Source organism: Labrus bergylta, chromosome 6 (assembly GCF_963930695.1).
Source record: "Labrus bergylta chromosome 6, fLabBer1.1, whole genome shotgun sequence".
NCBI classification, from domain to species: Eukaryota; Metazoa; Chordata; class Actinopteri; order Labriformes; family Labridae; genus Labrus; species Labrus bergylta.
In genome coordinates this window covers 14,751,221-14,765,046 of record NC_089200.1, presented here as the reverse complement: position 1 = coordinate 14,765,046, position 13,826 = coordinate 14,751,221, and the positions used below count along the sequence as shown (strand labels likewise).

The window sequence follows — 13,826 nt, the reverse complement described above, 5'->3', positions numbered from 1 at the left end:
GCCCAAGACAGGGAGTTCAACCAGCCGTGTGGTCAGTCCTACATTAACCAGGAAGCTCTGCGCCCAGAGACAGAAGAATAATTTTTTATGCTGGTGTAGAATCCATCCATGGTCAATAGATAAAGTAGCAGGGGGACTTTTTGATCAGCACTGAGCAAGTTAACAAGTCAGGTATGGTACGCATAACATCACATAGTAATATATCATGAGTCATAGATGATATACAGGAGAATATTATTTATATTTTCTTTATGATTGCTGACAACTAAGATGATTAAAAAAAATGTAAACCAAGCTTTAAAGAGTACATATTATACCTCTTTTCGATGTTTTAAAACAGTCCCCTGTTGTCTTAATGAAACATCTGTGCTGTGCTTTGTTCAAAATATAACATGAATCAAGCACCAGAAGAGGTTTTTGACCCTGTATAAACCAGCTCTCTCAGAACGCTCCGTTTTGGTGTGTGTATCTCTTTAAATGCAATGAAACCCGAGTTTTCCCTGTAGACATCACTCCTTCGCTATAGCGAGAATAAAAATTGCGGACCTGCGCATAAGTTTTGTTCTAGGCTCGGGGTGGAGTCCGTGGGTGGAAATATCAGGAGAGTGGACCGTATTTTCTTTTTACCCAAATCCCATTGTGTCATCACAAGGACCACAAATTTGAAACTGAGCATTTTTCTCTGTGTTGTAAGACTTATCCAGACCACAAACAAAGGATTAAATAGGTTTATTTCACATTTTGTGGGTCGGTAGACACTCAGGTTACCCAAATATATATTCAAAACACTGTCAAAGTGGATTTTTCACAATACGTCCCCTTTAAAACGGAGGAATTTCCATAATTACCCAAGAAACAATTCAGTCAAGGACCTAATTCAATTTTTTTAAATTGGGGAGCAAAGAAATATTTTCTGCACTTACCAATGGTTCCATACATGTCACTTTGTTCTCCAGATAAGAGTTATTATTGAGGTTTAACATGTGGAATTTCTGGAGATTAAACCACCATATTTTCTAAACAAGCAGCTTTATTGTTGAAATATTTCCTCAAAAAATTGATTTATGTAATATATATATTTATATGATACAGTTAGCATCCAAGGGAGTGAATAGATAAAACTTACATCACTCCTCACTTTATAAGAAGGAAAGGATTGACTTTGGCTTGGCAGAGTAGTGTTTATTATTTAAATCAACTTCACTGAAGTCAAATGCCAAAACTGGTTTAGAACAGAATCACAAAACTCCATCTGTATGTATACTTATCTTGATTTGATACAGGGTGTTTTATCGCCTGTTATCTTCTGCTGAAGCCAGATGACATTTCATAAATTGTGTTTCCGTCTTTCACTGCCTTCATTGTCGAGGCAGGGCAGTGTGTGAGTGCATCATCTCTTTGCCCAGACAAAAAAAGGCAACAAAGATTGCCATTGGTTGTAGAAAACTGGAGAGAGAGAGAGAGGTGCAAGAAAGATCTTCGGTTTAGTTTTTACATTGGGCTTTGTGTAAAACCCTATAGTCACTAGATATATTGCGTACTAGAAAACAACAGCTCAGAACACGTTTTCTTTGAGGCGGTATTTAAGAAACAACTGTGTTTTACATTTATCCACATTAGTGTCACTCAAACTTTGAACAGTATTATGACCTATTTATTTTTCTTGGTGTCATGTGTTATCTTGTGATAGTCTGTCGTGCTGTAGAGCACAATCCATTGACAGACTTCATTGAAGCAATATCCTCTGGTCACAAGTTTGTGACTTATGAGTCAACATTAGGGAATAAAGTCACTGATAGTGTGGATGAAGTCACAGGAGCTGATGAGGTAAACAGGATACACAGGAAGGAATTATCGTCTTATCTCATCTTGTGAATAATATATCTTTCTCTGGTCTTATGAATGGTGGGGATTTAAAAACATTGAAACCTCTGTAGGTCTTTTACACCTCAGACGTTAGAGCAGAAGTTACATTTGAAAAATCATGGTCATGTGAATTTAGGTGTTGATGGGTAGTATTGCAATCTCCTGAAAAAAGCTGGGTCACAAGCCCTTTAAAACCAGGACCAAATGTCAAATGTAAACCCAAGAAATGTAATTGGAGGAAGGAGCTGTAATCTCACCGCTTCAGTGAAAATAGATTTGCATGGGGATGATGCATATTTAACATTTGTGTGAAAACACTGGATACATCAATAATGAAAAAGTAATACTGACAGTTCAAACTTTAAAGAATGCAGTCCATTTTGCTGCAAATACATAAACATAGAAACATTGAACGTTTTTTGTATGAGCTTTGACATTGAGGGTCATCATAGTTACGGGACATATGAAGGAGGCATTTCTTGCTTCCCGGACCTGGCTGGATATTGATTTGACTTATACTAGCATGATGGTAAATGGCAAGCCTGCTTGGAACAAGTGCTCTCTTTTTTAATATGTCTGTTCAAAATCACTGTTACTCTTCAAATCTACAATGTTTTATGGCAAAGGGAACAAATGTTTGATGTCTTTCAATCCCCCTTACAGCCACAGTGGTAAGTTGCTGACAGGAGAAGTTGACTTTAATATAAAAAATGGTGTATAACTGTCTTGACATGGCAAATAATTACTCTTTTCTTATAAGTTTATAAATGATGCTGTAATAGGATATACAGGTTAAATATTTTGGTCTAGTTTTGTAAAATTAGCTATGATAAACAACTTATTCAGTTGTTTGCTTTCTTAGAAGTACAATTGTGTTGCCTAATAAAGACATTTCTCATGGGATTGATTCAGTAGGCTATACCTTTCATTATCACTTCATCCTTAACAAAGATAAAGTAACTTTGCTGATATCCCTATCGGATAAGATTCAGCAGAAAAACAGCTTTAAAAATACAAAAAAAAAAACAACAACAGGGTATTAGGAGATAAAAAAATATATTTCATGCCAAAGAAAGGCCAATAATATGAGCAAAAAGAAAAGAAGATCTAATGTGATGATCTCTAGGCATATTTGTTTTTACGGTGATTAAACGGCTAACTATTCACTTTTCACATTCACGTGGACCTGTAGCCTTTATTCATGACGACTGTAGCCTACTCATCACTGCGATTACATTATGTGTTTATAGGCATGATGCCAAGTAGGCTGTGTCAAAGAGGATACGATTTCCCGGAGAAAAATGACTCATTCAAGGACAACTGATTTTGTGACTGATTTGCTTTAAATCTACGTTTTAGTGCAGGGATGGGCAACTTCGTTCATTTAATTCTGACTGCCAGGGGGCCAAATTGTAGCATACAAAAAATATTATTATGGACATATTTCTGGTTTTCATAATATCATGGCAGATTTTGTCATGTTTTCTTCATGTTTCCATTTAATTGATATGTAAAAATTGACCTGAGGGCCACGTTGAGGGTCGATGGGGGCCGCATGTGGCCCCCGGGCCGCCAGTTGCCCACCCCTGTTTTAGTGAATGGACGATTTAAACTCTAATCTCTAATAAAAACTTAAATCGGAAGTAAAAAAAAAAACACGGATAACGTTAGAGGGTTTCAGACAGAGAAAACGGATTTACTTTTCATGATATCCTGAGAGAGAGCAAGCAAATTAAGTTAACACAAATGTTTCTGAGTTAAATTGTATTTTATCCAACATAACTGAGGCTATAAGAATTACATTACTCGAAATTTACAAATTCCAACATCAGGCAAAAAAAAAGCCAAACATCTGTCGACGGCTGTGCGAGAAACGGTGGTGGGTGGGACGTTAACCGGAAGTGACGACAGCTTGCAGAAATACTTTTTTTTTTTTTTTTTTTTTAAATTGCGTAAAATATACGTTTGCAAATTTAAAAATAATCTTCAGCCTAAATAACTTCACAAACCATACATATGAAGAAAAAAAATGCGGGGATTGTGACTCTTTAATATATATATATATTTTTTTTAAGTTAACAGAAAAGTAGTTTGACCTCTTTTACCCAGGATGCACTTCGCTCTTGCCATCTTGCGGAGTGGTCTGGTTTAGAAGAGCGGCAGGCAGGAGTTAGCTGTCTGTTAGCTCTCTGGCGCTGTGGTAAAGTAGTTATCTGTCAGCTAGCTTGCTAGTAGCAGCTGCCAAAAGTGAGCTGTCCACACGGCGAGAGGCAAAACTTCGCTGACTTTTTGGGGACGTTTTCTCCGTCTTCCGCTTGGATTATACTTTCTTTTTGAAGCTCTAAACTATTTGTTTACATAATGATGTCCCACATGCTGATACCGAGGTAAGGGGGGGGGGGAAACTAGCCACCATTAGCTAACTCTGCTAGTCGGCGGAAAAAAAAAATATAGAGCTGTTAGAGAAGAGTGAGGGCTGCGAGACCTCAGACTACAGTACCGGGGGGCAGCTGCTGAACAAGAACTTTGACAAGGGCCTGTTTGTAACTCCGCTGCCGGGACACAAAGAGGCCGACAGAGTATCCGAGAGACCGGCTTGTTGTGTGTTGTGACAGGACACCCGCGGAACACTTGAGGAGTTTTTCAAAGGGTCTGGCCCACCGGGGTTTGTGACACTTTTCTCCGACAAGAGAGAGGGGGAGAGAGAGAGAGAGAGGAAAGAGGAACGGTATGGAAATGTCCTGTGACGGTACGTGTCATTTCCCTCAGTTGTGAATTTTCCTCGCAAGAGAGTAAGCCCGGCACGTTAGCTTCACCTGGAGGCAGACGCCACTTGACGCAGACGGTTGTCAACATGTCGAAAATGCCGGCGAAGAAGAAAAGTTGCTTCCAGATTACGAGCGTAACGCAGGCTCAGGTGTTGGCCAACAGCATCACGGACGACACGGAGAGCCTGGACGATCCGGACGAGTCCCGGACGGAGGACGTGTCGTCGGAGATATTTGACGTTTCCAGGGCCGACCTGGGGGTGTGTGAGAGGAGTTCGTCCGAGGAAACTTTAAACAACGCGGAGCCTCAGGAGGGCCAGCCGGTGGCTCCTGGTCCTGTCAACGGCGGACTCTCTTACAAGAGTGTGGGCACTGGTCGTGTCACACCACATAATTTAGTTAATGTGCCTGTTTCAGCCACAGCACAACCCGTTGTTCCTGGCTCGTCATCCCCCGTGGCCAGTGTCTCTACCAGTGTGGCACCCTCTGCTCCTGTTAGCGCCAGCTGTAATTCTCGTTTTAGAGTCATTAAACTTGACCATGGTACTGGAGAGCCCTTCAGACGGGGCAGGTGGACATGCACTGAGTTTTATGAGCGAGATTCAGATTCAAATATCAATCGAACTGTGGACAGCACAAAAACAACTGTAATCCTTGATCATTGTATAGACAGAGACAGTGGGCTAGGGGCTACTGGTAACTCTGTGGTCACTAGCATTGCTTTTTCTGCACAGACTTTGGATAACACCTTGGGCAATGGCTACTCCGTCGGGCACCACACCTACCCCTACCCCCAAGAGTCTCTGCAGCAAGGTTACAGCTTGGCCTCGCATATAGGGAATGGGGCAAGTGCCTTCCAGCCCACAGGGTATACAACTACAGTGTCACAGCAACCACAACAGGCTCAGGTCAATATTCAGCCCAATGCTCCTCAAAACTTCCTCTCTAACAGCCTCAATGGCATGCACCAAGGTGCCATGCATCAGAAGTCTCCCATCATGCCTCCTGCAACTCAGCCCCAGCAGTTTGCCTATTCTCCTCATCACACTGGTCTCTCTGCCAGCCAGTCGGACTATCGTCAGCAGCAGCAGCACTTTGGTTCAAGCACTCAGAACCTTCACATGTCAGCCCTCACTGTGGGGCCTCTAACCAGCCAGGTACCCTCGCCTGTAATCAACCCCGCTGGTCCAGGAGCCCATGGGCTGGGCGGAGAGTCAGTTTTAGCCCAGGGCCTTCTGCTGCAAGTGGGAAATGCACCAGCCATGGCCCCTGTCCTTTCAGGAAGTGGCCCCCAGCAGCATGTCAGCCAGAATCAGCCTTCAGGAGGGATAGGAATTGCCCCTACACCTTCAGTCAGCACCACCAACACTTCCCACAGCATTGCTCAGAATGCACCTGCCACAGTGCCCAGTACCACCAACACCCCTCCAGGTGTGTCAAGTCAGGTGCCTGGCGCAGGAGGACTTTTCCAGCTCCACGGAGCCCATGGAGGAGCCACAACAGGCCTTGCATCTGGTTTTAAAAACCAGTCAGAAGAATGTAGGCTGAAGTCTGACTCCCTACCTCAGCCCAGTGCCATTATGTTGCCAGGGAAAGATGGTGTAAAGTCTTTAATTGGCGAGGGCCTCAACCTGTCCACTCCTGCTGTCAACAGCCTCTTTGGGATCCATATCACCATGAATGTGGATGAGGACAGGTAAGAAGTTATCAAGGGGAAAAGGGTCTATGGGAAATTATTTTCTAAATCATGTTCACTACTTTTTGTAAAGCAGGGGGAAAATCAGTGATGCAATGTAATAGAATAGTTATCAGTTTCCCAGTCTAGGATTTAAAACGTATTTACCTGGAGCAGTGTGTGTATCTGGAAGTTTGCCCTTCTATTTAAAACTATTGTTACATTCTGCTACAATGTGGTCATTCTACACACTGGTGAACGCCTTTTCCTTCTCCAGGGCCAAAATTAGCCACGCTATAACTGTATAAGGTGTTTGGTTGTGTTTAAAGAACAATAAAACAGAACCCACATTTTTCTTAACTCGGTTTGTAAGTGTAAAGTTGTAGTCTGGAAGAAAAGAGAGATTATGGGGCATAGTGAGCCAATGAAAACTGGCAGAGACGGGAGGAATATTCTGTCTTTGTCACTAATAGGCAGCCCACAAAACCCTGGATAGTACCTCGCCTCTTCAGACACCCACAGCCCCCTCCCTCAAGCTTCTATTCAACCATACAGGCTGTTTGAGTTTAGGGGATGTTAACAAGCTCTTGGATAAGTTACAACACACGCTGTTACCATGTTTTGAAGCAGAAGACACTCCTCAAACTCAAGCAGACTTTTATTTATTTATCTGTCTATTGGCTATGTGCAGTGTTTTCAGCCTTCCAATTTAAAACCTTGTTAATACTGACTCTTGACTTGCCTACAATACAACTCTAATGTGCACACTAGCTATTTTTAGGGTCTGTCTGATGGTCCTCAATCAGCTTGAGCTGAAGTATTGCCACTCTTTGCCATTCCAGGCAAGCAGAGGAGCGCTGGAGAGGTGAATATTGAGCCAAGAATGACCTACATGAGAGTCAACACACACGTGTGCGCATAGTGTGTCATTTATTTATGTAGGCCTCAGTGTTTATCTGTGTTCCCCTCTTCTGCTCTTCAGTGCTTATTAAGAATGGCACAACTGGTGGAGGCGTGTGTATGTTCTTAAGATGGTATAGGCCTTATTTTATATAAAAATTTCCTGATGCTAATCATTGTTAACTGAAATCCAAGTGACGTTACATGTGTGTTGATAATGTGTGGAAAGGCACAAATCTTGCGTTGTCCATGATTTCATCAGAGGAACAACTAGTGTCCATTTCCCTGGTTATTCCTGTGTGTGTGTGTGTACAGTAGGAGTGACATCAGTGGCTGGCTGTGTAGCTATGGTGATGCTGGCAGCAGGAAAGGACGTGTCAGGGAGATGGAGAGGACAGACAGACATGCGCACAGACACACACCTATGTCAAACACACACACGCGCACACACATCTTTGGCAGTGATAGCAGGCACGTAAGCAAGTGTGTCAGTGGCAGTGATGACATGGCCAGACTGAATCAGCAGTATAATGTCTGATTTCTGCACTGGTTCTCTGATTGGAGTCGGTGTCGATGCTTACAGAAAAGCTCAACCTGTTGACTTTTCTTTCATGCTTTTCTCTCTTTTCCGTCATTTGTCTGAGACATAGTTAATTCTAGCTCTACAGACTGAGCACCCGTTATACGCTACATTTTGCCTTTGAAATGGAATTGCTGCTTAATGTGTAATTTTTAATTTTTTTCTAATTTGCAACAAATCAATTTGCTTCAAACTCTGGTGAGACACATCTGCATACTTGAAAGATCATATTTGACAACTACAATGTGGATAATGAACCATGGCATGACAAATGTTGGAGCAGCCATTTATTTAAAAGTGAAAAGAACATTGTATGCACACATATGTTGAATTTTGGTTTACCTCAAACATTTTCAGTGCAGTTTTTATATTCAGTTGTGAGGCCCAAAGGCAAATTGGCAGTCATAAGCATAATTTGAAATGTTATGAGTTGTAATTAAGATGCATTTTTAACCCTTAAAATTCTTGTTAATCTCAGTTTGGATTTATTTTTTTTAGTAACACACCCCAGTATTTGGGACACGTATTGTAAAACTTTTTCTGCTTGTCAGATGTGCTAAACCTCAGCGATGTCAAGGAATCTGCTCTATGTTAAATGGTTAGGTTCCGTTTTGTATTGGAGTGGATCACAAACAAAGCATTATGGGGGTGGAGTCGTGAGATTGGAAAGATTTCCCCCCAGCTTGAAACGGTTAGCATCTCTGCTCAGCAAGCTGCACCTCTGCCAAATGAAGTGATCAAGCTGCCCCCCGGGACTAATTGGTTCCTGACAATAGGAGCACTTGGCCTTTAACTCAATTACTGCTACGGGACAGACCACCATCCCTTCCCCTTCTTTTGTCTCAATTAGGAATGTTAATCATTAATACATAATTGATTGGCGAAGCAGAAAAACAGTGGTAGCTTAGCGACTTGAGAGAAATTCAGCCTGAAGGAAATTCTTGTACACAATTAACTTCACATCATTGTATTTAGTGCTGAGGAGGAGCACAATAACTGACCTGAAATTAATGCGACTGATCGAATTTATAATTGAATAAATACAATATTCTTGATAAGTTGGTTACATCCAAAAAAGCCTTGTTTCACGTTGAAGGATAAATGATATAAAGTGAGTCGAAGGAGCGATATGTTATTTATCCTTCCAATAAGCTGAGGCGAAGTCTCCTTCTATATCAGTCGGAACATAAACATGAGAATTCCCCCTGCGGTGATTCAGGTTGGCTCAGCAGTCCGGTATACGGTAGAATCGCACCTCCCCCTTTTTTTTATTTAGCAAATTTGTTTGTGAATTAGGGGTCAGCTATTGGCCTGCCAGTAATAACATCTGGCCCTTAATATTATTTTTATTGGGACTGTTCCTTAGTTAATAATTTTCTTAAAAACAACGCTATACTAATCAGTAACGAACACAAACGTTACCGCCACTGAAGATCGTGGAGCAGCGCTGTTGACAGGAGACAGCGCCTGGTGCTGAAACAAAGCTCTGTCACAGCAGCAACCGTTATCACCAGAATCACCACCTCTTTAGCCTTTTGCCTACATCTTTTTTTTTTTTTTTTTTGGCTACATTATACATCTCAGTAAAAAAAGTAGGGGCCCTGTGTAATATCAAGTGATTTTGATCAACTTTTGCATTAGGTCATGATAGTTAATGACCTTTTCCTGGATTTATTTTTTGCTGGGTTAGACTCGCCTTATACTTCACCTGTGTCACTCAAATGTGAGTACTAGGAATGGAAAATTGGATAATTGCAGGGGGTAACTGTTCAAAAAACAATTATAACTTAATTGCGTGTGTTATGATTTGTTCCTGAAATATTTAATATTAAACGTGCAATTAATTAAAATGAAAGATACATAAATCACATTTTATGTTTAATATAACTAATTTTTCAGACCAGTCTGACCTGTACTCGACCATGAAATCTGTATGACATACATTGTAAAAATTAATGTAAATGTATGAATTTATGCAAGGTTTTCCCAAATTATGAGAGCTAGACTTGTGAGAATTCAATATTATGTGCATGAGTCCCGTTTACGGGCTCCGAAATTCAGGCCCTGCCTTACATTATTTAAATGCAAAATATATTTGTAATCTTATTGAAGGTTTTATGAAAGGTTATTGGCAATGTGTGTGTGTGGTCAACTTGGTGGAAATTGCTAGACGCCCACATGTAGTTGGGTGCAGTCTCTCCTGCAGTTTAGAGAGAACAATGGTTCAACTGGTGGAGTGTAATTTTCTTGCAGCAGCCTGATAATATATGTAAACACTGGATTGACTTAAAGCTCAGTAGGAGCTTAGTGGGTATCTAGATGGTTAGCCCTTAATGGCTCTCAACTGACTTAAAAATATTGTTAACTTGTCAGTCAAGCAGAGGTGAAAGCCTCTATAAATAAGAAAAGTTTTCTTTTTTTTGGCCAAATAATCCTACTTCTTTATGGTATAGCATGTTTTTGTATTCCGAGTAGTGCAGGAAGAGATTCACTGATATAACTATAACTGAGACTTGTGTGCTTGTATTGTGACTTTTGTCTTTTTCATTGTTCAGCTCTTGATCTGACACAAATACAAACTAAAGTTGTGTGGTAGTAACCAACATTCTTTGGCTTAAACAGAAACAAGTCAAAAATGTCCATAACAGGTTTAAAAGGTGACTAAATTTAAAAAATGTTAAGAGCCAATCCCCGTTGATGGTAAGTCGATTATCCCCCATGATTTTAACTTGTACTATAGCTCATCCCTCCATTTTTTCCCCCTTGGCAGTTTGACAGTTTAACACAATGGGGGAGTGGGTGAGGACAGGGTGGGATGGAGAGTCAGGTTTTGGATGGGCCGTCTGTGTGTGTTTGTGTGCACTGAGGTTGTAGTTTGGTTGCTGCAGTGCCCAGAAACAAGGGAGCAGCTTATTTTCCACTGTTGGCCGTGACCTGCATGAACTTTCAGGGGACAGATTCCAGGAGCCCTGAATGGTTGCGATTGTGGGACGCCCTAGGTTGCGGCCTGAGCAGACAGGTCAGCACCAGCTCTGTTTTTGGGGCCAGCCCTTCCTCCTGTCTGTCTCCCTGTAATATGACTGGTTTGTCTCCCCTTGCTCTTTTTTTTTTTTAGATCCCTTACTAACCTATTAGCACTTTCACTTACCGTCACTTCCTGTTTTGATTAGTCAAGTGGGTCCAGCTTATACAAAAACCTCTCTGCTTTTTGATTTAAAAGTGGGTGAAAGTTTTGGTGTTGAGCAATGATGCCCATTTTTTGTCATATTGTGCTAAATTCATAGTCTTTGGCACAAAGACAATGCCCCCTCCAGCGAACAGGGAAAGCAAAACTAATGTCCTATCTTTGTGATGTGCATGAGAATTGTGTTTGATTTTCAAACATGTTCCGTTTGTTATATTACTCCTGTTATATAAACTTTTGACGAACGAAGGAGGCCAGTTGTGTGAGGCAGAGTGGTTGAATAAGTTAGCATAGCAGGACCCACCCTGTTATCTCAGCAAGATGTGGTCAGGGGATCACTTCCAATTAGAGTGGACCTGCCAAAGCAAGTAAACAACCACACTCCTGGCGGCCCACCATAACTAACTGAGTTTGTGCTGGAAGCACAGCCATTGAATCAGCCGCGGAGTATGTTGTATGCTGTTCCAGGAATGAGGACGCTGTGTGCAAATAGTTGGTGTTTGTTGTCTTTTCCAAAATGGTCTCAGTACAGAACAGGTTAGACCCCCTTCATCTGAGTGGCTGCTGCATGTTAAGCATGAACTGACTCATTTCAAAGGAAGTTATCCGACAAAAGAGAAAACCTGTTGAGATGTCCTTGTTACAAGTCGGTCCTTTCTGTATCAAGAAGGAGGGCTACATTGAGCTCAGGGGTTGTGTCATTTTCTAATTTATATGTTGTCTCTGTAGATAGTGATGCTAACAATTAGAGAATTTAATAATTCCAGAAAATAAATAAATGGTTACAAAGTTGGGGTGCCCTATATAAAGAGGCTACAGTCCTCGTCGCAAAAAAACTACAAACATTAAATTAAAAAACAGTATACAACGTTAGAGTTCCTTTATTTTACACATAGGTTTCAGTTAATCCGCTCCACTCCCACTCCACCAAATTTCCATACAGGACAGTTTAGAGACGTCTGTTAGGATAAACCAGTGAAGATGTTGTTGAGTATCTTCAAAAAACTAGCCTGGTTGTTTTAAGAAAACAAGTAGCCTGAAGAGCACTGACATATTCATCATAAAACAATAAAAAAAAGCCCTTCAATGACAGTGATGAAAGTTGTTTTTTTAATACTATGAGTGTTAACCACTAAGTTAAACTAAACTACACACCTGTAGCCTGTCAGCGTGTTGAAGCTTCAACACGCTGACAGGCTGCTGAACTATAAAACTAGGACACATTGTTGAAGGACTTAAATCTGTTTGACTTTTTTTTGGCAGTTAAATATATAAGTGTGTTAATCCTTTCTTGACAAACATGCTTCCGAGCATGTGAAGTATTTCTGTTTAAGTTGGCTCTTACCCAGTTTGCTTACAGTAAAGTTAGATCTTTTTTTAAACAAAATTAGGGAAGTGCAAGAGAAAAGGGTTTAAAGATCTATTTAAGAGGCTTTTTTTGTTGCTGTAAATGTTAGACAACTTGTTGACCGTCAAACAGCGGAACTGGCTACATCTCAGAGTTTCTCTTTCCCTTTGACTCTTAATTTATTGAAATTGAAATTAATTGAAATACAAGCGATAAATAATCAATACAGCTGGCCCCTAACTGAAGCTTGGTGTTTCAGAAAAGAGGCGATATGACTGAAAGTCTCTGGGATAGAAATGTCCCCAGCTCTAATAATCTAGCAAGTTGCCATAGAAAAGGTTGAGCCATGTCTCACTAACAGTCCGTCTCCCAGAGTGTAAAACGAGGTCTAAACAACAGTGTGTCAGTGCCGATTCCCCCCCCCCCCCTCCCTCTGTGCCCCCCCCCAGAGCTCAAGATGTCTGAATAGTGAGTAATGAGGATGTGTGGAAAGCATCGCAGGCAGCTGCATTTGAGTCATCTGTCCTCTCTCAGGGCTCTAGCTCACTATCAATGGGTGTCGTCGACTGATCCGGCTCTCTGGTGCCTGTGACTGTTCATCTGTTCACTAGTTGTCTGTGTGCAAGTGTGTGTGTTTGACTGTGTTTGTGTGGTACAGGATGATAGTGTGGGATAGGCTGAGAGAGTTTCAGAGAGGCTTCAAGTTTAAGAAAAAGTTAATTATAGATTTTAAGGTGGTACTCATTTAGGGCTTTTTCTTGTTGTCTCCAGTGTAAAGGAGCTATTTCATCCTTTGTCCATCCAAGGCTTGTCAATTAATACAAGTCTTGAGTTTAGTGTTTACTGTTTGAATTAATACTTCGTCCCCCCATTACACCTCTATGATATTCAGATTGAAAGCAAAACGTCACAGGTTCGTAATATCGCGGATATGAATAGGGCTTTTCTCTTGCTTCACAACGAAATGAAAGATTTTACCATCGAATTGAAAAAATCTTCATGATAGGAACAAAGTTTTTTTTTTTTTTATGTACTTTTGCTAAATGATGAGCTGATTCATTCAGTAGCATCGATGTTCTTCTGTCTCTAAATTAATATATCTTTTTAGATTTTGTTGGTGCAAAAGTAAGTTCATGCCAGAGCAATCTGATCTTAAGGCCGACTAAGGTCACATCTGTCTTTCTAAGTTTAACATTCATGCAGGAAATGCAAATTCTTCAGTGGCTTTTTTTCTGTCTTCACCTGAGAACGCTGCAGGTTTTGTAAGAATCGAGATTTCCTGCCTTGCTTTGATGCCCGCTTTCGTATTCTGTATTCGTAACGCTTCCTCTGAGTAGTTCTTCCACTTCTTTCTTTCGAGTCAGCTCCTCTCAAGATCCGACCGGTTAAAGGAAACGGAAGTGAGTCATTGTGGTTTAGTAGACTGATAACGGTTTATTCACTCATTGAACTGTGGCATTAAACAGATGGCATCTTCTTTTATCAACACGTTGGATTGAATTTTT

General features: G+C 41.0%; 1 protein-coding gene across 1 annotated transcript in view; it reads left to right on the top strand.

The window, feature by feature from the left end:
- The first annotated feature begins 3,982 nt into the window (after nt 1-3,982).
- Nucleotides 3,983-13,826, top strand: part of tsc22d2 (TSC22 domain family 2) — a 34,695-nt gene continuing 24,851 nt past the window's right edge. The window contains exon 1 of the mRNA XM_020639263.3: nt 3,983-6,330. Coding sequence (XP_020494919.2) covers nt 4,721-6,330 — 1,610 coding nt within the window. The 5' untranslated portion in view covers nt 3,983-4,720. The remainder of the gene's footprint in view (nt 6,331-13,826) is intronic.